We start from the raw sequence: 25710 nt of genomic DNA on the forward strand, positions 1-25710 counted from the left end.
GCACGTTAAAAGAAAAAGAAAGAAGAAGATATATGTTTGTTGGCACATGTTATGAAGTCGTTCTCTACAACCAGTCTGGTTGTAGAGAAAATTTCTTCATAACATGTGCCAACAACATCAATTGGCAGGGAACACCGGAAACGGCTTTGAAGACAGCATATCTAGAAAAATTCTATACTCCACAGTGGCAAGTAAAGCGGCTATTACACGGGCGAAATTTTCACGCAGCACGGCTCCGTTCGCTCAGCATTTGCTGAACAAAACTATTACACGGTCTCGAGCACACGCAGCAGTTTCAGCAAGCAAACTGTGCGTTGCCATGACAACGGTACCACCATGTGATCAGCTGTTCAGTCCCCACAGCGAGAAGCAGCAGCTGGAAAATCAAAACAAACGCTAGAAAGTCCTCATAGTGTTGGCATCAAGGCGCATCATAATCATGGAAATGTCTCATCTGTACACCAATGACCAGAATATGGCCATGGCAATGGCTTTGGTAGTAATTGCCGTGGATGAAGACGAAGGGAAGAGGAATACAGGCGGAAGAAGACGGAGGAGGACGCAACTGGCACAAGTTTGTTCTAGAATTAGGATTAAATTCTTGCTGAGATCCCGAAAGCGAGTGGATGCGATCTACCGGAATTGGTGTGTCTGTCAAGATGCATTAAAATCAAATTTCCTTCCGTGTCCATTATTATTGCTTGAAAATTAGCTTCTGTTTTCACGTTAAGAGCGTTATTGTTTCATTTTGGATTTAGTTTTAATTCCCATTGGGTAATTGTGAGATCCTTCTCAACTTGCTTTCCTTTGTATTGTAGTTATTATTTAAATAATAAAAATAAATAAATAAAAATAAATAGATAAAAATTAATAAATAAAATTAAATAAATAAATGGAGACGTGAGGAGGGCAGCCAATTCAATAATCTTGTGCAAGAATTGGCTTTAGAGGATCACATTTTGTGATTACTTCAGTAATGAAGGCAAGGTAGCATTTCAGGATGCTATGGCCTTCAGACACTAGTTCTTTTTTTTTTTGTGGTGATGATAATAATGGCCTTCAGACACTAGTTCTTTTTTTTTTGTGGTGATGATAATAATAATTAAGAGCTACAAATATATTTGTATAGGAAATAAAATTTTACCATTGTGTACATCCAGGACTTTAGTATTTTATAACCTTGAGTGCAATAAAAAGTGTTCTGCATAAATTTTATAGGATAAATAAAGTTTCTGTGACAATGTATTTTTTTTATTTAACATTATAATGCAATGTGTAAAAAATAAAATTATGGCCCTGGTACAGATTCTTTTCTTTTGTGTGTCATATCTGTACCCCAGGAAAGAAATCATACAGGAAAAAATACCACCTTACAACAGTTTGTGGCCAGTGATTAACTGCCTTCCTCCTCTTTCAACTTGTTTAGGAATGCAGCAAGTTTAAGCATAAGTCTTGGATGTTTATGGCGAGGAAATTCAGATATTACTTCTTTTACAAAAACCCCTGCTGCGTATGGGATGTCTTCTTTCCTTTGTGCTTGTGCAGTTGATTTTAAAAAAAGATAATGCTACTCGGTTGCACTGGGTGCACGTTCTGGTGTCATATTCCTTTTACGTTTTGGAGTACGAGTTCGACCCCAGGTTTCTTTATTCCGTGGTGATGATGATGATGATCGACTTGTTCCTGGCACAGTGTGTGAAAATGCTGGGGTAAGCAGATCAATTTCATCTACGCTACTGTCATAATTGAATGGCTCATGGACGACTTCATCATCAGATTGATAGGAGTCAACCTGTACTAAAAGAGATTGGGATAACTGGGAATCCTGCTGATTGGAGGTCTGGGAATCCTGCTGATTGGAGGTCTGAGACTCCTGCTGATGGGAGGACTGGGACTCCTGCTGATGGGAGGACTGGGACTCCTGCTGAAAAAAAAAAAAAGGTAAATCATAAAAAAAGGAATATACAAATTAAGGCAACTTCAAAAAAGGTAAATCATAAAAAAAGGAATATACAAATTAAGGCAACTTCTGTAAAAACACTGAAATGCAAAAATAAACATACAATACTTGAAACAGTAATTCATTCTTAATACTTACAGACACAGTAGTCTCAAGGTTTGATGTACTCTTCCCTGGGGTGACAACATCAGTCAGGAACAACATCAACTCAAAGAGCCTCCATTTTGGAACATAGTCTCCTCCTGAGCCACTTTTTACTTGTTTGATTTTAGCCAGCTCCTTCCGAAATTATGTTTTTAAGATACTAAATTTCATCACTACAGCATCTGCAAGAGAAAAATTCAATTTTGATTAACTTACAATAATCACAGAAATAATGAAATGGAAGGGGTATTTTATAAGTTGGCACAACAGGGGATCCAGGGGGTGAAGCCTCCTGGCCAGGCTAAGTATGATAGGTTAGAATTTCAACTTTTAAGGCTGGTCCAAATCCAAAAACAAAGTCTAAAATACTCAATACGGGGGATCCAAAGGGCCTTTGGCCAGCGTATGTTCATACTTGTTCAATGAAACGACACTTAAGACAATTTCTCTCTATGAACATGCAACATTTGAGATGCAAATAGTCAATATTGAGAATTTCTCATAGTAACCATGCAATAATTCTGTGACAGGTCAGGAGGTTAGGTAGGTGTTTTAGGACATTATAGGGCACTAGCCTAACCCAAAACACCTACCTCACCTGTCCCTAACTTGGTTAATTCCTAGCTGGGGGGCTACACCCCCAAGGCCTTAAGAGTTCCACCTTCACATACTTACATTTTAGGACAATATAAACAACTTTTCTACTATAACTTTTCTAAACTAAACACCAAAAAATTATAATGGTGCTGTTTGGTACTCAGATTATACTATCCTACCCAGAGTGCCGTTATGGTCTCTGAATTCTAGCTTATATCTGTTACAGTATATTAAGCAATATGAGTAGGCTTGCCACTAATTGAGTGTTAATAGTATTTATCACGAAATAACCCATATTACATATTGTCACATGCTAATGGTATCATAATATCACATGACTGACAAAGTTTAGGTTGGTGTTTATGGTTAAGCTAGCCTCTAATGGCAGTTCTCTAACATTGGCTGGCCACAGAACTGTGAAAGGAATAGCCTAGCTAGGCCATAGTTTTGCATAGCCTAGCAAGGCCATTGCTTTGCCTAGCCCATGGCTTTGCATGGCCTAGCAAGGCTGTTGCTGCCTAGCCCAGCTAGGCCTGGCTTTGCATGGCCTAGCAAGGCCATTGCTTTGTCTAGCCCAGCTAGGCCTTGGCTTTGCATGGACTAGCAAGGCCATTGCTTTGCTTAGCCCAGCTAGGCCATGGCTTTGCATGGAGTAGCCCAGCTAGGCCATGGCTTTGCTGATTACATTACTTCACACAACCAAATATGGCCTACAGTGTTCTGCTACTACTAAACAGTGACTACATAAAAACCATATACATACCTGCATCAATTCCTTCTACATGTGGAAACGCTTCTTGAAGTTCCCTCGCTATCTCGCCATACAAGTACTTTTTAAGCGTTTTCTTGTTGTAGGAAGGATCCCTTGGATTCCACAGGATTGGTCGCGATCTCACTTTTTCAATAAGGCTCTCCTCAATCTCAAATGTCCATTGCACAGGCATGGTGAAGGTCTTGTTGATGCACTGCAGCTCGTACACGTGAACGTCGATCGCCGAACGAATGTAAACAAACGCTGGCGCCTGGCGGTTTCACCCAGCAGTGATGGGTATACGCGAATCGGGTTTTGCTGGACGTACTGAGCGTTTGTTCAGCAAATGCTGAGCGAACGGAGCCGTGCTGCGTGAAAATTCGCCCGTGTAATAGCCGCTTAAACGAAGGAAAAACGCAAGAGAATACACGGAAAACGGACATCTGGAAGAAGAAGGGGGCAGAGATAGGCCAAGATCACGAGGGGTGGGGTCACACAGGGGAGGAGCCAGGCGATTATAGGATTAAAAGTACCCAGCACGCAGATATAAAAACAGCTGGACTACGCGTCTGTTCACTATACGGATACTTGATAATGTGGACTGTTTGTCCAAGAAAGCTTGTAACTTTTTCTGAATAAATACTCCATTAGATATCATCCAGTTTGAAAGAGGTCCTTTTAGTAATATATATATACATATATATATATATATATATATATATATATATATATATATATATATATATATATATATATATATATATACTGTATATATATATATATATATATATATATATATATATATATATATATATATATATATATATATATATATATATATACATATTCATATGGAATATAAGTAACTATAATCTGATAGTTAACAGTTATTCATTTTAACCGTGGTGGTTGTAATGGTAGATCGTGAAGGAGAAAGAGAGAACTCTCCGAGCTTGTTTACAAGTACCGAGCTTACAAAGCATGGCGAGGATGTCACGAGGTCACAATTCTCAACTGTTGTCAATTTCTCCGTATAGTAGTATAACATTTATTTTACATACCATAATGTTTCTTGTTCTGGTTCAAGTTAGAATCGGCTACTGATTATTTACAATCAGGTATTTTTACATTGTTTTCATGTTTCAATGTATGATTCATTTTTGTTTGAAAGTTAGTGAGTGCGTGTGTCTGTTACCACTCAAGAAAGGGTGTGGCGATTAGCACCCTAGCATTCTGGCCCAAAGTCTGGAAACGAGCGTTCAGACGTTCTTCCTTTGCTTTAAACTCGGAAATAAAAGGCCCCAAAAAAAAAAAAAATATATATATATGTGTGTGTTCTCATTAGACACCTCTCGGTTTAACAACTCTTGTGAGTGCTAAGCATTCACTATATATATATATATATATATATATATATATATATATATATATGTATATATATATATATATATATATATATATATATATATATATATATAATATATATATTAGTAACATTTTATGAAACACTTTCATACCAAGAAAGATTCCGCCTATAAGGAATGATACCTCAGTAAAACAACACAGAAAAAAATAAAGTTCACTGAAATTTGCATGATTAAAATAATGACTAAGAAGAACTAGCAACGATTAGGCAACCTTCCTATGTAGTGTGTACTATTCTAAGATTCAGAGTGACTGACGTCCACATGCAAGTGTGTATTTGTAGATGGAGGTCTGATGTACTAATTGCTTGTCTGAGTAATTTAAAATATGATAATGGCTCCCTTTTACATTAAAATGGTAACGTTTTGAAAAAACAGATATAATAATCTTCCATTAAATTGTCAGATGATGGTTTTAATAAAGTAATCATTTATTCACTGTATCTGTCTTTCATGTTTGTATGTGCAATAAACCTAATGAGGTCATTATTACACAGAGGATATCTAGTAATGGACATAAAGTAACGGGAGGGGGAATTATTCAAAATCCTAATGAGATCCGATGGAAGAACAAAGTCTCCTTTGTATGAGAATTACTTATTAGATTTTTTTTTATCATTTTAGTTGTTCCCGGGTACATAACGAACAAGAATGTACATAATCTCTTAAAACTAGAGAATTTACATCTAAATTACAGTTTTAAACATTTTTCTGATGTACAGAATCAGAAAAATCTGAATTTGAAACATGTCAAAAACTAAATTCATTAACACTGTTTTGATTCATGCAATCTCTTCATCTCGTTGTGTGCGGCCGAGTGCTTATCAGATTCAGTCACGAAAAATAACCTTCATTGGGTTAATTGACAGATTATACATTTGATGGAAGGTCTCTTTACGAGGTGGATTTTTGCTGTCATTTTTGGCTGTGATGGAAAGAGAGGAATCGTGAATGATTGAATGCTCCTTAAATAGTGAATGAATGAATCAGTGAAAGTACCTTAAATAATGAATGAACGAATGAATTTACGTACCTTAAATAGTGAATGAATGAATGAATGAATGAATAGGAATCATTATATAATGAAATAAAAGTCATATTCACACTGGATTACCCAAAATACACAATTTCATTATGAGTATGTATATCGTTCACACATATAATTTTCATACGTTAAGTTTCACATTCTTTTAACAAAATCCCAAAGCACTTTTTAGATTTCTATAAACGAAAACTATTGTGCTGGCTTTGTCTGTCCGTCCGCCCTCAGATCTTATAAACTACTGAGGAGGCTAGAGGGCTGCAAATTGATATGTTGATCATCCACCCTCCAATCGAAACATACAAAAGTGCAGGCCTCTAACCTCAGTAGTTTTTGTTTTATTTAAGGTTAAAGTTAGCCATAATCGTACTTCTGGCACCGCTATAGGTACCAACAAAGGCCACCACCGGACCGTGGCTGAGTTTCGTGGGCCGCGCTAAGAGTTTTATGGGCAGTGGCTGAGGCCACCACCGGACCGTGGCTGAGTCTCATACAACATTGTACGCTGTGCAGAAAACTCGGTTGCACCGAAGAAACTTCGACGCATTTTTTACTTTTGTTTTTCAAACGAAAACAGTTTCTCGTAACGCGAAAGGAAGCTAATCAATCGGTAGCCTTCAAGACGACGTAGCAAGGTCACCTTTCTTTTGGTCAGACTGAGTCGATGGGATTCCAAGAGAAAAGTGAAAGTTCTGGACTTTAAAAATCGTGAGAAAGAAGACAAAAGCAGCGTCAGGATCATTTGCCAGTTCTTTTAGGAAGTTGTGCAAGACTACGATCCAAGCAGGAGTGGTCGGTGGTCTTCAGGTTGGAAGATCTAACTGGCCTTAATGGCAAAAGAGTTCAGGAGAGAGAGAGAGAGAGAGAGAGAGAGAGAGAGAGAGAGAGAGAGAGAGAGAGAGAGAGAGAGAGAATAAAAGTATTGAAGTATATATTTATTTTATGACCAATTTTTCAGAGAATAAAGAACTTGAGGACTTCCAATGCTTCAGTGCAGTTTTACTTTTCTGAATTTGAGAGAGGAGAACCGACCAGAGAGAGGCAGATCAAGAGAGCCAGAGGCAATGGAATTTCTCAGTAAGAACTGAGTAAAGAAATGAGATGAATATTTACCTAAATAACTGAAATCTTATTATTTAATGACCATTTACGTTTATGAAAGAGATTACATGTCTTGTACCTTATCTACTTTAAACTCCTGAAACTATCACGTCACCCCAATTCGTCTACGTTTATTAGCTACCCTTCTACTGTTGCTATCTAGTTACTTACAAGTCTCGGATATCTAACCTTGCTCCCTGTTTCAAAGATTTTTACAAGAACAGCAACGCAAGGAGATGCAAGCAATCATTCATAAACAAGATGAAAAAGCAAATATATATTAAGATCCACGGAATGTCTGAGACTGATTCCCTACAAGCGTATGAATGTCTATGAGCTGAGGCCTCGTCAACTATAACCTAATTACCTATCTGGGGACATTGCCCTGATGAGGTGCTGCTGGACATGAAGTCTTCATGGTGGAGGTAATTCGCTTGGGCCCAGAACCTGATTTGCACTGAGAGATCAGTAGATACATCCTATCAGCATTACTATTACTGCTCTTGCTGTTAATACTACTACTACTACTACTACAGTTTCATCTTCTATTTGTTTTTCTTCGTCTTATTTATAATCACGAGTTTAGCTTACTTGTATTAGTTCCCAAAAAAGAAAAGCAGGTTATCAAAATATATATATTTTTTATTTTATTGTAAAAGAATGAATGTTTTCTTCTTCAATTTCATCCCATAGTTATTGCGCAAAAATCAATTTTACGTAACAAGGAGAATTGGGCATTAAACGTTAATTTCTGAACTATAATCACCACCATTACTTTGTTTTCCGTCAATTCGACTTCTGAATCCTGTGTCAAAACTGCGCACTCACTGCTTAATACAATGCCGCCAAGGAAAGTTGCCTCATCGATGTGACAGGTGCAACAGGTGAGCTCATTACAGGAACAGCAATGTTTTTTGGATAATGAAGGATTGTCTCTGCTACAACTAATAAGAAATCCTTCAAACGAGCTCGGAAATCTCGCCACTCTCGGAATCTGCCTTATGTGAATGTTACTTAGTTTTCAAGAGTATTTTTCAATCTAAATTGAGCATCGTCCATTCATATCGAAATACTTCATAAATGTGTCATCGTTTTTCAATAATTTTCAATTCAACGAACGTCATTCATAAAGAAAGATTTATTAAAAAAAAAATTGGAGAAAAACCTTGCCAAGAGAGTGATAGCAATTCTGAGGAGGGAAAGGAAGAACACCAACGAAGAGGTCAGAGAGTCAGAAACCGCTTGAAAGGAGCAAATCTCTCCTGACGCCAAGAGAAGAAACGCCTGCAAGAATCTTTAACAAAAAAAAAGAAAAAAAAAAAAGAGGACCAAGAGGCGCACTTTCAGTCCCTTGCTCTCTGTTCCGGAAATAGAAGACAAAAACTTTTGAGGGGAAGTGTAAAAGTTTCCTGAAGGACAAGAAGGCAGATCTTTCGTATTCTGGATGAGTCATTTCCAGCAAACAGACACAAAATACAAGAAGGTGACAACGCATGAGACAGAGGTCAGTGATGTAGCTGATGCGCTAGGTGTCAGTTCGGGGTGGCCTTATGCCAGCTTGGACTGTTATGTCTATAAAGGCCATACACTATAAAGACGGTAATATGGAAAAACAAACGGAAAATGTGTTGGCAGTAAAAAGGAACTTCGAAAGGTAATACTCAGTCAGTCTCAAATGGCGATTTGTACACAAACGGGGCTATGCTGATATAAGCATACTTGTTCGTATACGGGCATATACACATTGATAATATGCTCAGAAATGTATAATAAATGTAAGAGGCGTCTGAGAGAGAGAGAGAGAGAAGAGAGAGAGAGAGAGAGAGAGAGAGAGAGAGAGAGAGAGAGAGAGAGAGAGAGAGAGAGAGAGAGATAATTCACTGTAATTTTAGAACGTATTTTGAGCGATGTTTGTTGAGAAACCATTTCAGCAATATTAGATAAACAACGGAACTGACCCATTTCAGCCTATAAAGATCCTACTCACCTTTACACTTCAAGTGAGAGTTGTATATCAATTTGCTTGTTGTTTGTTTTGACAAAGAGGTAATTGCTAGTAATTGTTTTTAGAAGTTAAATGATATGTTACTGAAAAACAGAGACGATCCAAATATAGGTGGGAAAAAATGCAGAAATTGTTTATTTGGTATGACATATGCGGAATGTTTTTCACTTCGCTAAAAGACAAACAATTGGAGCTGAAATTCAGGCCAAAAATTATGTTTTTTCCCAGCTATAAAATCAAAATGACTTTCCCTACCTAAAGCGATATTCTGACCTCCTCTTTGGAATTTTAGCAGAATTTGTAAGCTTTTGTCTGTTTTCATTTCCCTTTGGGGCGTATTTTTTTCGGTTACGTTTTCCTGTTATGCAAGGAATAAGCGTTTAAATGATTAGATAGGAATAATTTAAACGCTGTGGAACTCTCTCTTTTAACGTCACAAATAAACTTCAGAAGTTTCTTGTACACGATGGGTGAGAATTCTGTTGACCTCCAGATTACAAGCGACAAAAGAACAAATTTCCTTCTCTAACTTTGATGAAGCAGAAATGCTGTTCAAGATCGAAGATTATCAATTGCACGAAGGGCCAACTAACTGACAGCCACCCAATTCTGATTCTAAGAGGAGTTTTGTTTTACTCAAGTTTTCTCACAATGCTCTGACATTTTCTTCATATTATTCTAAAAGAAAATAGTCGTCAAAATGAAAATTTGAATAACAAGCAAGAAGCATGGTTCCTGAAATACCCATAAATACATCTGAATTAGAATACAGAATTCCATGATAAGCGTCACTTGAACTGTCTTCGGTAGCGGAGACAATTTGTTAAGTTCTTTTAACATTGTAAGTTTGTACTTTATAAATTAGACAATCAATAAAAAACAAAATACGATCGGACAAACTGCGATATGGGGGGATGATTGTCATAAATAGAATGAATAAATGCAGATTTTGCAATTTTATATTGAAACCCAAAAGCACAAAAGGTGAAATAAATCAAATGTGTCCTTTGGACAGTAAAGGCCCATTTGTATAAAAATGAAAGCATAGACAGTGTATCTTAGATTAGTTCAGCAACCATTTGAATTTCCTTAGGGACTTTTGCACCTGAGGAAAGGCCACAGTAAGGCTGAGAGAAAGAAAGGGTGATGATTTGCACCCCAGGCCCGTCGAGATAAAGCTGGTAGTTGGACAGTTATTAGATAATAATAGTGATGAAAAACTGATATATAATTCTGCATTTGAGGTTTATCGAAGTAACACAGATAGATAGATAGATAGAGTTTTATGTAAAGTGAATCTAATTTTGGGATATTTGTAATTCATAATCCCTTCTCTTTATTCTGCAGTAATGTTCAACCATAAGTCATAATTCACACATTAGTACACTAACATTTCTATAACAAGTAAATGTCAAATTATCGCTTTAATCTGTAAATGAAATAATCTCAAAGAATTTCAAACCTAACAGATTATAGATATGCTCTCTCTCTCTCTCTCTCTCTCTCTCTCTCTCTCTCTCTCTCTCTCTCTCTCTCTCTCTCTCTCTCTCACTGGGCTGAACAACGCCAACCACACTCCCATTTCAAAAGGCCTTTCGCACGAGCAGAATTTACTCCCCAAATGGAGGCTCCTTCTTTGTGCATTTCCTCCCCAAATGCGATGTTGGTCGAGCATTTTATTTTGCGCCTGTCTTCCTTCCTTACTCTCCTGGGGTTTTCTTAATGGAAATACGTGACACAAAATAAGCGGGATTTGCTTAAACATATATCATAAAACACAGCAGGTCGAGGATAATAATAATAATAATAATAATAATAATAATAATAATAATAATAATAATAATAATAATAATAATAATAATAATAATAATAATAATATTCCGTGACACAAAATAAGTGGGATTTGCTTAAACATATATCATAAAACACAGCAGGTCGAGGATAATAATAATAATAATAATAATAATAATAATAATAATAATAATAATAATAATAATTATTATTATTATTATTATTATTATTATTATTATTATTATTATTATTATTATTATTATTATGGAGATTCCTAAATGAGAAATTAAATCTGGAAAAGGTAAAGAAGTTGGACAGCTAAGTGAAAAGCCACAAAAAAAAACGGATAAAAAGTAACAGACAGAGAGCCATGCCCTAAGGCCGTAAGGATGCTTCTAAGATCCTTTAGTGGCGTCTACAGTGCGTCACGAAAAACGCCCTGTAATCGGTAATCTCGCCCTCCTCCCTAACCTGGGAAGCTCCACTAACAGAGCATGATTAGCGGAAATGCAACGACACCTTTTGACCTCAATCAGTCAATGAATGCATAATAAAAAAAGACAAGCTCTTTGGAATGGAATATCGACTTTAGGCCAAAGTCTAAGCACTGGGACCTATGAGGTCATTAAGCGCTGGAAAGGAAATTGAGAGTAGGTAGGTGTGAAAGGTATCACAGGAGAAAAACCTTATAGTTGCACTATGAAATAATTGTTAGGAGTGGGTGTTAAGGAAGATGAAAGAAAGAAAATATGAACGGAGGTACAGTAATAGCAAAGAATCTTTAATAATGCCTACAGTGCACCCCGTGAGGTGCACTGACGGCAGTATCCTCCTACGGGGTAACCTCTGGTTCAAGAAGAAGGAACAAAGAGAGGCTGAGTTCTTGAGAGCAACCCAAAATCACACCGACGTTTCTTGCACCTTTCAGGTGGAACATTGTCAGTTATTTGCTTCACCTTCCTGGTAAACTCCCGTTCTCCTGTTCTCTTAAATAGGAATCTTATCAGCCATCTGAGCAACGGCTTACGTGCCTGGAAAACTCTTTGCTTCTTGTAAGGGAAGGTTTAGGGTCGTAAACAAGTTGGAATGAGGTTTTCCCAGAGACTCTCGCGCGCTCCTGCTTAATCGTTTTGACCTTCTTACTGTTAAGCATGAACATAAATTATATTGTTTTATGAATATTTTATAGGCCAGGGAATGCTGAGAGAGAGAGAGAGAGAGAGAGAGAGAGAGAGAGAGAGAGAGAGAGAGAGAGAGAGAGAGAGAGAGAGAGAGAGTCTATTGCACATTAAGTTTGAAGTTATTACCTTCCCAGAATAACTAAAAAAATCAACTTAAATTTGAGTGAAGGAAGTTAATACAATATTGCATATATATACACGCACACACTCACTCACGCTATATATATATATATATATATATATATATATATATATATATATATATATATATATATATATATATATATATATATATATATATACATACACACACACAATATTGGATATATATGCACGCACACACACCCATATATATAGTATACATACGTATATACTATGCTATTAATCAAAAGGTTGGTAGGCAATTACGAACAGGATACCTCCCAAACTAGACCAACTACATCCAAGTGTCTATCTATCTATCTATCTATCTATGTCACTTTGATAAACTTCAGGTGCAAATTATCACTGGCTAGCCATCTGTCCACCTACCTCATCTCGATAAGCAGAGGAAACAAAATTATTTCTAGCTTTCCATCTCTCTTACCTTAGCAGACAACAGAAGCAAAAGTTCTCTCGTAAATTTAATTGATTACTGAACGAGACGAAACACATCCCGCCTGTACCCCGCCTCCCCCCCCCCCCACCTCCATCCTTCCCCAAGAGCACCCTTACAAAGAATATCCTACGTATGATTTATTGTCGACAGAACAGATCTGACTTCGCTTTTTCTTTTGCTTCTTCTTCTTTTGGATCTACATTTCATGTGGCACATTTATGCATTTTGAAGGTCTTCATTACACAGCAATTTGTCACACTTTCTTTTCTAGCTTTCATTAGTTTTAATTGCTAATACTATTATTTCCAAAGCTGAAATATATATACGCAATAATTCCTCCTTTTAGTTTTCTGTAAAAGAAAACTATTGAAATGGCTTTTTGTCTGTCCGTCCGCACTTTATTCTGTCTGCACTTTTCCAGTCCTCCCTCAGATCTTAAAACCTACTGAGGCTAGAGGGCTGCAAATTGGTATGTTGATCATCCACCCTCCAATCACCAAACATACCAAATTGCAGCCCTCTAGTCCCAGTAGTCTTTATTTCATTTAAGGTTAAAGTTAGCCATGACCGTGCATCTGGCAACAGTATGGGTGCCAACAGCACCTGCCACCAGGGCCGTGGCTGAATGTTTCATGGGCCGCGGCTGAGAGTTTCATGGGCCGTGGCTGCAAGTTTCATACAGCATTATACGCTGTACAGAGAACCTGATTGCGCCGAAGAAACTGCGGCTCATTTTTTTTTAATACTGTCTCCTGTCCCGCAGACAATTCACGTGATCTTTACCTTAGCTCTCACTTCCAAAAAATAGCCTAATGCAGACATGTTGATGGTAAATAAAGGACTTTTTGCGTTTTACTCATAATGATCAAATTTACTTCCCTTTATTATATTTCAGAGTAATTAACAGACAATGCAGCGGTGATGTTGATGAGGTGAACACGGAGAACAAAAGTACAACTTAATCATTAAACATGAGACCATTTTGCCTCTTGCAAACGTTATGACCCTGTCAGGAATCGCAAGCAGAACATTCGACTTCTCTCGGGAGGAGGAGGAGGAGGAGGAGGAGGAGGAGGAGGAGGAGGAGGAGGAGGAAGCAATTCATCCCTCGGACATTGAAATCTCGTGGCAAGAATATTCCTGACATGTCATAGGATTTAGCGAAAAGAAATCTGCATTCTTTTTCGTTCGGGTATATAATCACAGAGTTTACAAAATTCGTTTTCATTGTGCGTTGGATGCCCTTTCTTTTGTGCTGTATTTATTTAGGTCAGACATAAGTGTTTGAAATTCATATAATCGTTCTTATTCGTTGATTTACTAATAACAGTGTCGTCACTATGATTAAAAAGATGGGACAAGAATAATTCGAAAACATGACAGAAATAAATATGACCCAAAAAGGCAACGAAAATAGTAAATAATCAAGTCATATAAGTTACAAAAATGAAGCTAAGAGGTCGCTTAAGGAAAACTCATTTTTATCATAGTGTTAAAAAAAAAAAAAAAATTTGGTCTATATTTCAGATCCAATCGTATGTTTTTTTTAGGCATGGCAATTTATCGCATGAAAAACATTCCTCATATGTCATACCAGATAAAAAAGATTTTGCATTATTTCCCACCTATATTCGGGTCGTCTCTGTTTTTCAGTAACGTATCAATTAACGTCTATAAAACAATTACTACAATCACCTCTCTGTCCAAACAGACAACAAGTAAATTGATACAACTCTCACTTGAAATGTAAAAGTGAATAGGATCTTTATAGGCTGAATGGGTCAGTTCATGTTGTTTATATAATCTAATATTACTGAAATGGTTTCTCAACAAACATCGCTCAGAATCTCTCTCTCTCTCTCTCTCTCTCTCTCTCTCTCTCTCTCTCTCTCTCTCTCTCTCTCTCACTAAGACGTCTCTTACATTAATTTTATCAAGCATTTCTGAGCATATTATCAATGCGTACAGTATATGCATGTTCAAACCAGTATAGCCCCGTTACTGTACAACTCGTCTTTAAGACTGACTGAGGATTTCCTGTCGAAGTTCCATTCTTTTTACTGGTAACTACTAGTACTGTAAGTTCCCTTTTAGTTTTCTGTAAAAGAAAACTATTGAGATGGCTATTTGTCTGTCCGTCTGCACTTTTTCTCTCCGCCCTCAGATCTTAAAAAACTACTGAGGCTAGAGGGCTGCAATTTGATACGTTGATCATCCACCCTCTAATCATCAAACCTACCAAATTGCAGACCTGTGGCCTCAGTAGTTTTTATTTTATTTAAGGTTAAATTTAGCCATGACCTTGCGTCTGGCACTGCTACAGGTGCCGACAACACATGCCACCACATGGCCTGGCTGAAAGAACTTCGGAGCATTTTTTACTTGTTTCATATTACCTTCAGCATGGCGTATGGCCTTCATACAAACAACAGCCCCAACTGGCATAAGGCCACCACAAACTGACACTAACCGCATCATTTACATCACTGACCTCTGTCTCACCTGTTAACGCCTTCTTGTATGCTTGTGTCTGTTTGCTGGAAAGGGTCTCATTCAGGATACGAAAAACCTGCCTTCAAAGTGAAGGCGAAGTCCTTCACGGCTTGTCCCTCTAGAAGCTCTCTCGCTTTCCCTTTGAAGTCTCGGTCTTCTATTTCCAAAACAAATGGGCGATGGACTGAAAGGGCGCCTCTTGGTCCTCTTTTTGTTTTTCTTCTTAGAGATTCTCCCAGGTGTTTGTTCTCTTGGCCTCAGCAAAGATTTGTTCTCCTTGCCAGTGCGTTGTGAACCTCTTCCCCTTTTTTTTTTGTTACTTTTCCCTCTTGGAATTTCGATCATTCTCTTGGTAAGGTTTTTCTCCTATTTTTTTTTTTTTTATTTTAATACCTTTCTTTGTCAACGACGTTAAATTGTAAGTTACTGAAAAATGATAACGTAATATTGAAATACTCCGTCATGAATGAACGATGCCTATTTAAGAAAGAAAAGTGCATTCTGGGAAACTATATAACTTTCAATTAAGGTAATTTCCAAGAGTGGCGTGATTCCCAAGCTCGCTTGTAAGGATGTTTCTTATTGGCTGTTGCAAGGAGCCAGGTGTAATGACTATGCTCTCGCCTTCATCACCGAAGCATCCCTTGCTTGTCCAGAAAATATCAGTGTTCCCTTAATTGGCTCACCTGTTTCACCTGTTACAGAGGAGAGGCAACATATGTTCACGTCTCTCGAGAAAGAAATACCATACAAATGTGACACAATTTTAACGAATCGAATTAGTAAAAGGAAAGTAATGGTGTTGAGTTAATTTCAGAAACTGACTTTTGATACTTAATTCTACTTAATATTTTTTTTGCATCAATTATGGGATAAAGTTGGAGATAAAACATTTATTCTTTGACAAAAATAAAAAAATAACATCTTGATAACTGCTTTTATTTTTGGGAACTGATACAATTAAGCTAAACTCATGATTTTAAAGAAGAAGTAAAAGTGTAATAGCAGCTGTAGTAACAGTAATAGTGACGGATGTAACTACTGATGATCTCTCAGAGCCAATCAGGTTCCGGACTCAAAGCGAATGACCTCCATCATGAAGGCTTCGTGTCCAGCATCACTTCATCAGGCAATTTCCCCAGACAGGTAATTAGTGCAATTACGGTCACTCAAGTTGACGAGGCCTCAGCTCTTAGACATTCATACGCTTGTAGTGGATCAGTCTCAGACATTCCGTGAATCTTATTATATATTTGCTTTTTCCTCTTATTTATAAATGTTTGTATGAATCTCTTGGCGTTGCTGTCATTGTAGAAACCTTGGAAACAGGGAACAGGGTTAGATACCCAATGCTAGTAAGTAATTAGACAGAAACAATCGGAGGGTAGCTAGGTTCATGAGCTAAAATTAGATAAGATTAAAGGATGTATTTTATCCTTTACAAACATACACGGTCATGAAGTAATTAGTTATCTTATTAAGACAAAAATTATTTCCTATATGTACCCTGTCTTTGGTGAGAAATGCAAGTGCTTCTGATTCTCTTGATCTGCCTCTCTGGTCGTTTCTCCTCTTCCAAATTAGAACAGAAAAATGCCACTGGAGCAAAGGAAACCCTTAAGTTTTTCATTACCGTAATCAAATAAAAAATGCGCAGAAGTTTCTTCGGCGCAATCGATTTTTCTGTACGGCGTATAATGCTGTATGAAATTCTCAGCCACGCCCCATGAAACGCTCAGCCTTGGCCCGGTGGTGGCCTGTGTTGTTGGCACCTATAGCGGTGCCGGACGTAAGAGCATGGCTAACTTTAATATTAAATCAAATAAAACACAGCTGAGGCTAGAAAGCTGCAATTTGGTATGTTTGATGATTGGAGGGAGGGTGGATGATCAACATACCAAATTGCAGCCTTCTAGCCTCAGTAGTTTAAAGATCTGAGTGCGGACAGAAAAAGTGCGGACGGACAAACGAAGCAATCTCAATAGTTTTCTTTTACAGAAAACTAAAAAAACTGGTCATGAAATAAATATATACTTCAATACCTTTCTCTCTCTCTCTCTCTCTCTCTCTCTCTCTCTCTCTCTCTCTCTCTGTGCCATGAAGGCGTGTTGGATCTCGCAACCTGAGGACCACTGACCCCTCCTGCTTGGATCGTAGTCTTGCTCAATGCGTTGGGAAACTGTGAAGCGATCCTGACTCTGCCTTTCTCTTCTTTCTCGCGATTTTCTAAGTCCAGAACTTTCAGTTTCTTTTGGGAACACTGAGGGACTCAGTCTAAAAGAAAGGGGACCGTTTAACTAAAAACTATTTTAGTCTGAAAAGCAAAAACTGCTTTGGGAAATTGTTTAAAGAATGCGAAATACTATGGCATAGATATTATATATTTGAACGTTATACATAAATAATGAAATTACCTTTTTTTTAAACGTTGTAGTTTGGGTAATCCAGTCGGCTATGTTAGATGGAAAGGTGATAATGACTCATTGTTACATTAGCTAGAATAGTAATTCTTTGAATAAAATATATAATCTTGCTATCAGACTGGCAAAAGACAGTTTTAATAAAGTGATTATTCATTTACCTAATTGTCTTGCATGTTTATATGTGGATGAAACGTAATGAGGTCATTATTACCCGGGGGACCTCTAGCAAAGGACGTCAGGTAAAGGGAGTTGTACAAAAGGCCCTGATGAGATATATTGGAGAAGCAAATCATTTGCATAAGAATGCTTTCATTTGAGTTGTTCCTGGGGTCATACCGAACGTGGAGTGTAGATTACCTTGTAAAACTAGATATTTACATGTAAATTAGTTTTTTTCATTTTTTAATGACACAGGATCGGCTATATCAGAGTCTGAGACAAATATTATGTAAAAAATTAAGTTCATTAACACTGCTTTTGATTCATGCAATCTCTTCATCTCGTTGTGTGCGGCCAAATGCTTATCAGATTCAGTCACGAAAAGTAACCGTCATTAGGTTAATTGACAGAGATTATACATTTGATGGAAGATCTCTTTACGAGGTGGATTTTTGGTGTCATTTTTGGCTATGATGGAAAGAGAGGAATCGTGAATTAAATTAAATAGTGAACAAATGAATGATTGAATGTTCCTTAAATAGTAAATGAATGAATGAATGTATGAATGAATGAACCTTAAATAATGAATGTGCCTTAAATAATGAATGAATGAATAAACCTTAAAAAATGAATGAATGAACGAGTGAATGAGTGAATATACCTTAATAGTGAATGAATGAATGAAAGAATATGCTTTAAATAGTGAATGAATGAGTGAATGAATGAACGGGAATCTTCCTAATTAAATGAAACTCATACTCACAGTGAATGAGTCCACAGAATCTGTAAATCAATGAAAAAAGCAGTTAATACTTCCTGACTTCCATCTACACACCAATGAACTTTATAATCGTGTACAATACATCAGAAAGGTTGCCTACTCGTTGCTAGTTGTTCTTGGTCATAATCTTAATCACACAAATCTCAGTGAACTCTGATTATTTTCTCTGGGTAGTTTTAATGAGGTATCATTCCGTACAGGCAGAGTCTTTCTTGGATGAAAGCGTTTTCATGCAATGTTACAAACACACACACACACACACACACACACATGACACACACACACACACACACACACATATATATATATATATATATATATATATATATATATATATATATATATATATATATATGTATGTATGTATAATATTATGTATGTATATATGTATGTATACTTTTGCAGGTGTTTAACTCCATCTAAGAATAAGATGAACAGTATAACTAAATATAGCAACTCCAACCATGAGCGTATATTTTGAGTATAAAGTTAGTTAGTGAAAGGTCAAAATATAAAAAAACTTCATTTTAGAATGCAAAATGACGATGAAACCGAAAGATAAAATTGAATTGGAATGAGCATCTAAATTGGTATCAAACATAGAAACTACCTCTCATGAACAGGGAAGGAATAATGGTTACCCCACACAACCGACAGCAGGAGGGGTTGCAAGAAAGGATCGTTCTTTGTCGACAGCTTCTGCTTGCATGCAGAAAGAGAACACCTTTAAATGGTTCAGAGGGTTGCATGGTGGAGGAGCAACGTGCCTCGACAATTTCCTGCACGGATGCCTATAAATTGACGTTGCTAAAAGTAAAAGATGCAAAGGGGGCTCGTACCTAAACTAAACTGGCCGCAAGAGAGGGAGGCGACGCGGACCAAAAGTTATATCACATCCTCAACTGCCTCCCCCATCCTCCCCAAAAATAATTACATAAAGGGGTTCGTGCTTAAATGAACTCTCTAAAGAGAGGAGGCCACTGACCTGAAAAACGACTTCCTCAAAGGCTTTTGCATACATAGAAACAAAAAGGAAGGTTCAGGAGGAAGGAGTCCTCGCTCGGTCAGCCTCGTCACCTGAATGGCCAATTGCCTCATCACTTGGCAGGGGTTGAATGGTTAATGGCATTCAGTCTCATGACTGAATAAGCCTTGTTAAGTTAGCATGGATCTTGCATTTTCAACCGTAATATGTGACTCCAACCAAGATAAAAAAAATGTTATCACAACGTTTTCCGAACAGTTAAGATGAACTGCTTCAAGATGTCAACGAAGAGAGGATAATTATGTTGGTCCTTGTTAAGAAGTGGTGCAATAGGAACTCGCTTTAAATTAATTTCAGTAAAGAAAGAGGCATGCATGAGCGGACTCTGAGAGAGAGAGAGAGAGAGAGAGAGAGAGAGAGAGAGAGAGAGAGAGAGAGAGAATCTGCTATCATGATGCAATATCTTTTAAATTTTTATACATTAGTTATAAGTTTGTCATATTTTGTCCTTATCTACTTATGAAATGACGCTTGTAATCCATTTCATATATATATAGAGATATATATATATATATATATATATATATATATATATATATATATATATATATATATGCAGAATCTAATGGTCACTTTTACTAGACATATATGTAATTCTAATACAATGCCTCTTAACTTACATTTCGCTTTTTGGATATGCTTTAAACCACAGGAAAGCTGGAAATAGATCCACTATCAGTTTCTTGTAATTCCCAAACATATCCAAAAAAGCGAAGAATTAGCGGGTTAAGATGAGGCTGTGGTTGGGTTAGAATTACATATCTTATACATATATATATAATATATATATATATATATATATATATATATATATATATATATATGTATGTATAGTTATATATATATATATATATATATATATATATATATATATATATATATATATATTATATTTATCAGTGCAAGTTTATAAAAAATTCATTAATATATATATACTGTCAATTTAATGTTTTCTCCATAACCTATAAAAATATAGGCTATATACTATCAATTGCGTTATTTTTTTTTTATAAATTATACTGAAGAAAATAAACGCCCTAATGAGGTTAGCCAGGTCTTGGTATTTATAGAAAGGTTTGTTCCCATCATTTTGCACTCACTACAGTGTTCTTCTCATAACCTATAAAAATATATGTTACCAATATAAATTTTCTTCATAACCTATATGCCACTACCACTGTACATGTTTTCCAGTTCAGATATTGGAGAGGCAAATAAACAAACAAAACTCGAGGGCAAAAGTAAACAAACAGCTGAACAACCTAGCCTACACAAGGCAATGAGTCAGACAACTGACTGCAATAAAATTAATTTTTGTGCTCTTATATAATTATTTTTACATTATTATGAAAATAGTAATCACTAATTAGACTACCATTAATAATAGTTTGAATTTCACTAATATGGGAAAACAAATCCCATACCTAGATATATGGGAAGACTCAGCGTTGTTGCTATCCCCAGGCGAGACGATCCTTTTGCTTACGTCCCCTCTTGTAACAAACTTACACGAGACGCAGTCGTTCAAAACTCTCCTCATAAAGGTGGCACTTCTCTCTTGCTTATGGCAATGGAATTGCGTGAATGCACTACACGATAAGAAAATCCGAAAGGAAATGCGTCACAAAGCACTAGAATATCTGAACCAGAACCACACAAATCGAGATGGTTTATCAGTGAAACCTGACGCTCTGTTTGGAACTGTTACGTACTTATATCATTTCATATTTCGAAAATACGCAAAAGTGGTCATAAATATGAAACATTATATGCATACCAGTTGGCATGGTACATCTGTGATATGACTATGACGAGTTCAAAATATCGAGGTAATATAGATATAACGAACCAGCCCTATCGTAGAAAATGGGTAGTTTTAGTAGGATACTGAATAAATTTCACTTTCTACTATCCAGAATTGGTGAGTCATACAGTGACATGAATTGACAATTTGTCGCTCAGTGTCGCTCAGTTGACAACGATGTCGAGACAAATAGATACATAATTACCTGGATATTATACTTTTGAGAGAAAAGACCCAGTTTTTATCGTAGATAATGTGTATTTTAGTAGGAAAGCAGAATATATTTCTCACTCCACCTTAAAAGTCATACACAGAAATTTTGACAATTTTCGCTCAATGCAGCAGCTCAAATGCTGGTAAAATGAGGTGAACAAAAGTGTAAAAACACCTAAAATTCTTTTTAGCAATAATATTTCAGGACATGTTTATTTAGACATATAGCTACCAGTCCAAAATTAGTAAAAAATTAAAAATCCATAATTCCTCGGAAATTCCAAGCGATCAGCGCGCCCCCTTAGTCCATAAGAGCTTTGCTTTTCTAATATATCGCAGAGAGAAATATGGCTACATGTCTGTTTTCATGTTACTGTTTATTATCAGAAATAGACAGACTCTGAGTTCATTACTGAGGTATCAGAGTAGAACAGGTAAGCAGTTCAGGGGCATCATTCAAACTGTACCAGACTTCTGGTGGCGAGAGGCGCACATCAGCACACACCCGCCCAGGTCCTCTTTGGTTCACTGGTCGCACTAACTAGTAATTGCAGAGTGAATTAAGCCTCACTAATTTTTTCATGCCTATGAACATTTTCGGGACTTCTTGCATACCGGACATCTGCGTTCATATTTGTTTGTTTATAGCTGAGATGATATATTATTATTATTATTATTATTATTATTATTATTATTATTATTATTATTATTATTATTAATAGAGCCTCGATGGCTCAGTTTGTTACAACAGCAGCTTCTGGACTTGTGAGGTCTGTGGCGCGGATTCAATCCCCGCAGCCGACTGATCAAAAGAGGCAGACACTTTGCTATCCGCAGACATCCGGGGATTATATATGTAATCAACTAATGATAATGATGAGGGGAGCGGACACAATGCACAAACAAGAGAGAGAGAGAGAGAGAGAGAGAGAGAGAGAGAGAGAGAGAGAGAGAGAGAGAGAGAGAATTTAATACCACGGGTATTTCCATATTTCCAGAAATAAATGCAGAGCAAAATCCGGTCATATGTCTTGTTTTGTGGTTGTGTAAAATAATTAGTAATCAGTTGGATGACATCAACGATTATATGATTATTTAATAATTGTGTATTTATGTATAATGCTCCTGAATGATTTTTATTTTAAGATGACATCTTCTGCAACTGGTTTTTTAACTGAGTCTACTTTTACTGTGGACGACCATAAACATTGCGCCGCCAGTTACCGTACAAAATGAATCAGTCGGTCTTGCTCTGAAGTCGAGTTTTGAAAACCATTGATTGATAGCAACAGATTGAAGGTATAAATTTTAGTGGTGTATATAGAAGAAACTTCCCTATAAGTAAAATATTCGTACAGGTTTTATTTAACAACTTCTGAAACTATTACTGTATTTCAAAGAATATGTATAGCCTATGCATACATGAACACCTGACTGATATGTTGATAAGTTTCAGATCATGCAACCTATTTAGTGCTAAATGTATTTTGTAGTTTATATGAAGGTGTATACTGCTCAAAACTCATGTGCTCACTTTACACTGTGTGGCGAAGTGTATAAGCTACATCCGTCAGTACTTATATTACTGTAATAATATTTAAAAATTCGGATCAAAACTGACGGTGACAGAGGAGGGGCTGACAGAGCTGCAACAAGAGAACGGTCCAAAGCGATTTGCAAAGTGTTAATGGATGTGATCAGGTATTGCAGCAACAATGAAATGGCATCATATCACCTTCTGGAATCAGCTCAAAGGGACTTATTAAACGACAAAGGAAATATTTATGTCAAATCGATCGCTTCTAAAATATTACGGAATCTGGAAATAAAACTAGTAAAAAGGCTCTATAACGTTTTATAAATCCCAGGCTGTTGTTGGGTGATTATTCAACCACTTTTCTATTATTGTCATGTAATATTTTAAATTAAGTTAAAGGGAGATTGTACAAGTGCCTTTTTATATTGCCAAATTTGTGTCTCTCACCCCTCAAAATGATCTTTCTCTTCTATGGGCACCCACTCGTCTCCTCTCCTCTCCTGAGTCCTCTCCTTTCAGTACCTGGTGAGCTGGTGTCCGGAGTGGGTCTGAGTGAAGTGTTGTCTAAACGAATCACCTTTCGTGTTGTACCCTTCAGTTGCACACATTTCGGGAGTCTCTCTCTCTCTCTCTCTCTCTCTCTCTCTCTCTCTCTCTCTCTCTGGATGGGACCTTACCCAGAAAAAGTAGAAGCTGTGCTGCTAACCCTGTATCAATCTTGCCAAGACTGAGCAAAAGTTAGGGAAATTGGGAAAATCATCGGTGTCTGCGGCGACCACCATTTCATTGCCCAGGTAAGGAAAGGCTAAGCTTTATTTACCCTTGCACCCAGGGCCCAAAAGACACATATTAACAACATCCAAAACCCAAACCGGAAGCTTATTGCAAACAAGTGACTGCAACCAAACCCTTGAAGGCCTCCTGAACCAGAATTGAATATCAGAACCCAATCTCTGAGGGAATGTGCTTGAATGCTTCCCTTGCAAGGGTTTTCGTGCCTGCTGAGAGCCTCTAAAGTCCTACGATCAAAGAAGGAAGCGTAGGACTGAAAGAGAATCCTCAGGAGAAAGCCTTCAATGTCCTACGACCAAAGAGAAGCATAGGACTGAAGGAGAGGCCTTTGGGGAGACGAGGCGTCCTTCACAGTACTGGGAACTGATCACGGTCCTGTGTACAGTAAGGAGGGATTGGGTACCTATGCCCTCAGGTACATTGCTGGTATATACCTCCAAGCAACCTGATTAGGGTATGGTAGAGGCTAGCCCTGGGTGCAATGGCCTTGGCGAACGTGTCTTGTTAGGGCAGAACATCAAGATGAACCAATTCATGCATTCAATACACTTTTGGATATCAACCATCAAAATTCTAAGTGGGACTTCGCCAATTCTGATGCCATACCGTACCTGAGTTTACAGCAGCTCAAGCTGGAGCAGCTGAGGGCAGCTGTCTGCCCTGCAAGGCATCTCTGGTACTCAGATGAGAAGCGTTCCCAAGGGCACTGAAGAAGACGTATGAAGAAGGAACATGAATCGGTCTACAGGGTCAGAAGGTGGGGCGAATGTGACAACAATCTTTATTCATTTTATTTATTCAGGTTAATAATCATAAGCACATGGCTTCTTTTCAGTAAGTGGCTTGAAATTTATATATATATATATATATATATATATATATATATATATATATATATATATATATATATATATATATATATATATATATATATATATATATATATATATATATATATAATATATATATATATATATATATATATATATATATATATATATATATATATATATATATATATACACACATACACACACACAAATATTCCCTACCTTTCCTGAGAAGTTAAAATTAATGTTCTTATTTTCCGTCAGGTTAACTGAATACCACCAAACGTAACTAGACTATCTCTCTATGAAATACAGAAAAGGCGAAGCGAGAATAACGATGGAATATGTATTTTCAACATAATCTAATTTTTGTTTTAGGGAAACTGAGTGAAACATTTTCTTGGCGAAGATGTCATTTTGGAAGGGCAATTTTTCTCACATGCCAAGCGCTTTGTTGGCCGAATCGCTTGAGCTTCAGACTGTCACTCGATGGGCCGGAGTTCAATTCCCGCGGCCGGCTGATGAAGAGTTAGAAGAATGTATTTCTGGTGATAGAAATTCATTTCTCGATATAATGTGGTTCGGATTCCACAATAAGCTGTAGGTCCCGTTGCTAAGTAACCAATTGGTTCTTAGCCACGTAAAATAAGTCTAATCCTTCGGGCCAGCCCTAGGAGAGCTGTTAATCAGCTCAGTGGTCTGGTAAACTAAGGTATACTTACTCACATGCCACTGTGATTGGGGAAAGAGAGAGAGAGAGAGAGAGAGAGAGAGAGAGAGAGGAGAGAGAGAGAGAGAGAGAGAGAGAGAGAGAGAGAGAGATCCTAATAAAAATATTTGGCCAAATTGCATCATCATAAAAAGTATTTTTATGGCAATATTTGCTTAATCCATTATTGCATTTTGATCGAAAATATATTTCTTCATGTTCTTGAGTTTCATTTAATTGTTTGAATTAGTATATCTGTTCGTAAATGCGTCCTTGAAAGAGATAGTAGACCTTATTTCATCATATCCCACAATTCCTGGGACATGTGGA

The 25710-nt window shown here is 37.0% G+C and overlaps 1 protein-coding gene across 3 annotated transcripts; it reads right to left on the minus strand.

Annotated features, from left to right (window-relative positions):
• Positions 1–1235: 1235 nt before the first annotated feature.
• Positions 1236–3849, minus strand: LOC136830931 (circadian locomoter output cycles protein kaput-like). 3 transcript variants are annotated; one of them, XM_067090897.1, is made up of 3 exons: positions 3465–3849; positions 2099–2286; positions 1236–1924 (listed from the first exon to the last, which is right to left on the minus strand). In XM_067090897.1, exons 2-3 carry the CDS (start codon positions 2162–2164, stop codon positions 1568–1570), a joined length of 423 nt encoding a protein of 140 aa, XP_066946998.1. In that variant the 5' UTR covers positions 2165–2286; positions 3465–3849; the 3' UTR covers positions 1236–1567. The 3 variants fall into 3 exon arrangements, with proteins under 3 accessions (XP_066946998.1, XP_066946997.1, XP_066946999.1); XM_067090896.1 differs by having other exon boundaries at positions 2069–2286; XM_067090898.1 differs by having other exon boundaries at positions 1395–1900.
• Positions 3850–25710: the final 21861 nt, after the last annotated feature.

The sequence above is a fragment of the Macrobrachium rosenbergii genome, chromosome 47 (assembly GCF_040412425.1).
Source record: "Macrobrachium rosenbergii isolate ZJJX-2024 chromosome 47, ASM4041242v1, whole genome shotgun sequence".
NCBI lineage: Eukaryota > Metazoa > Arthropoda > Malacostraca > Decapoda > Palaemonidae > Macrobrachium > Macrobrachium rosenbergii.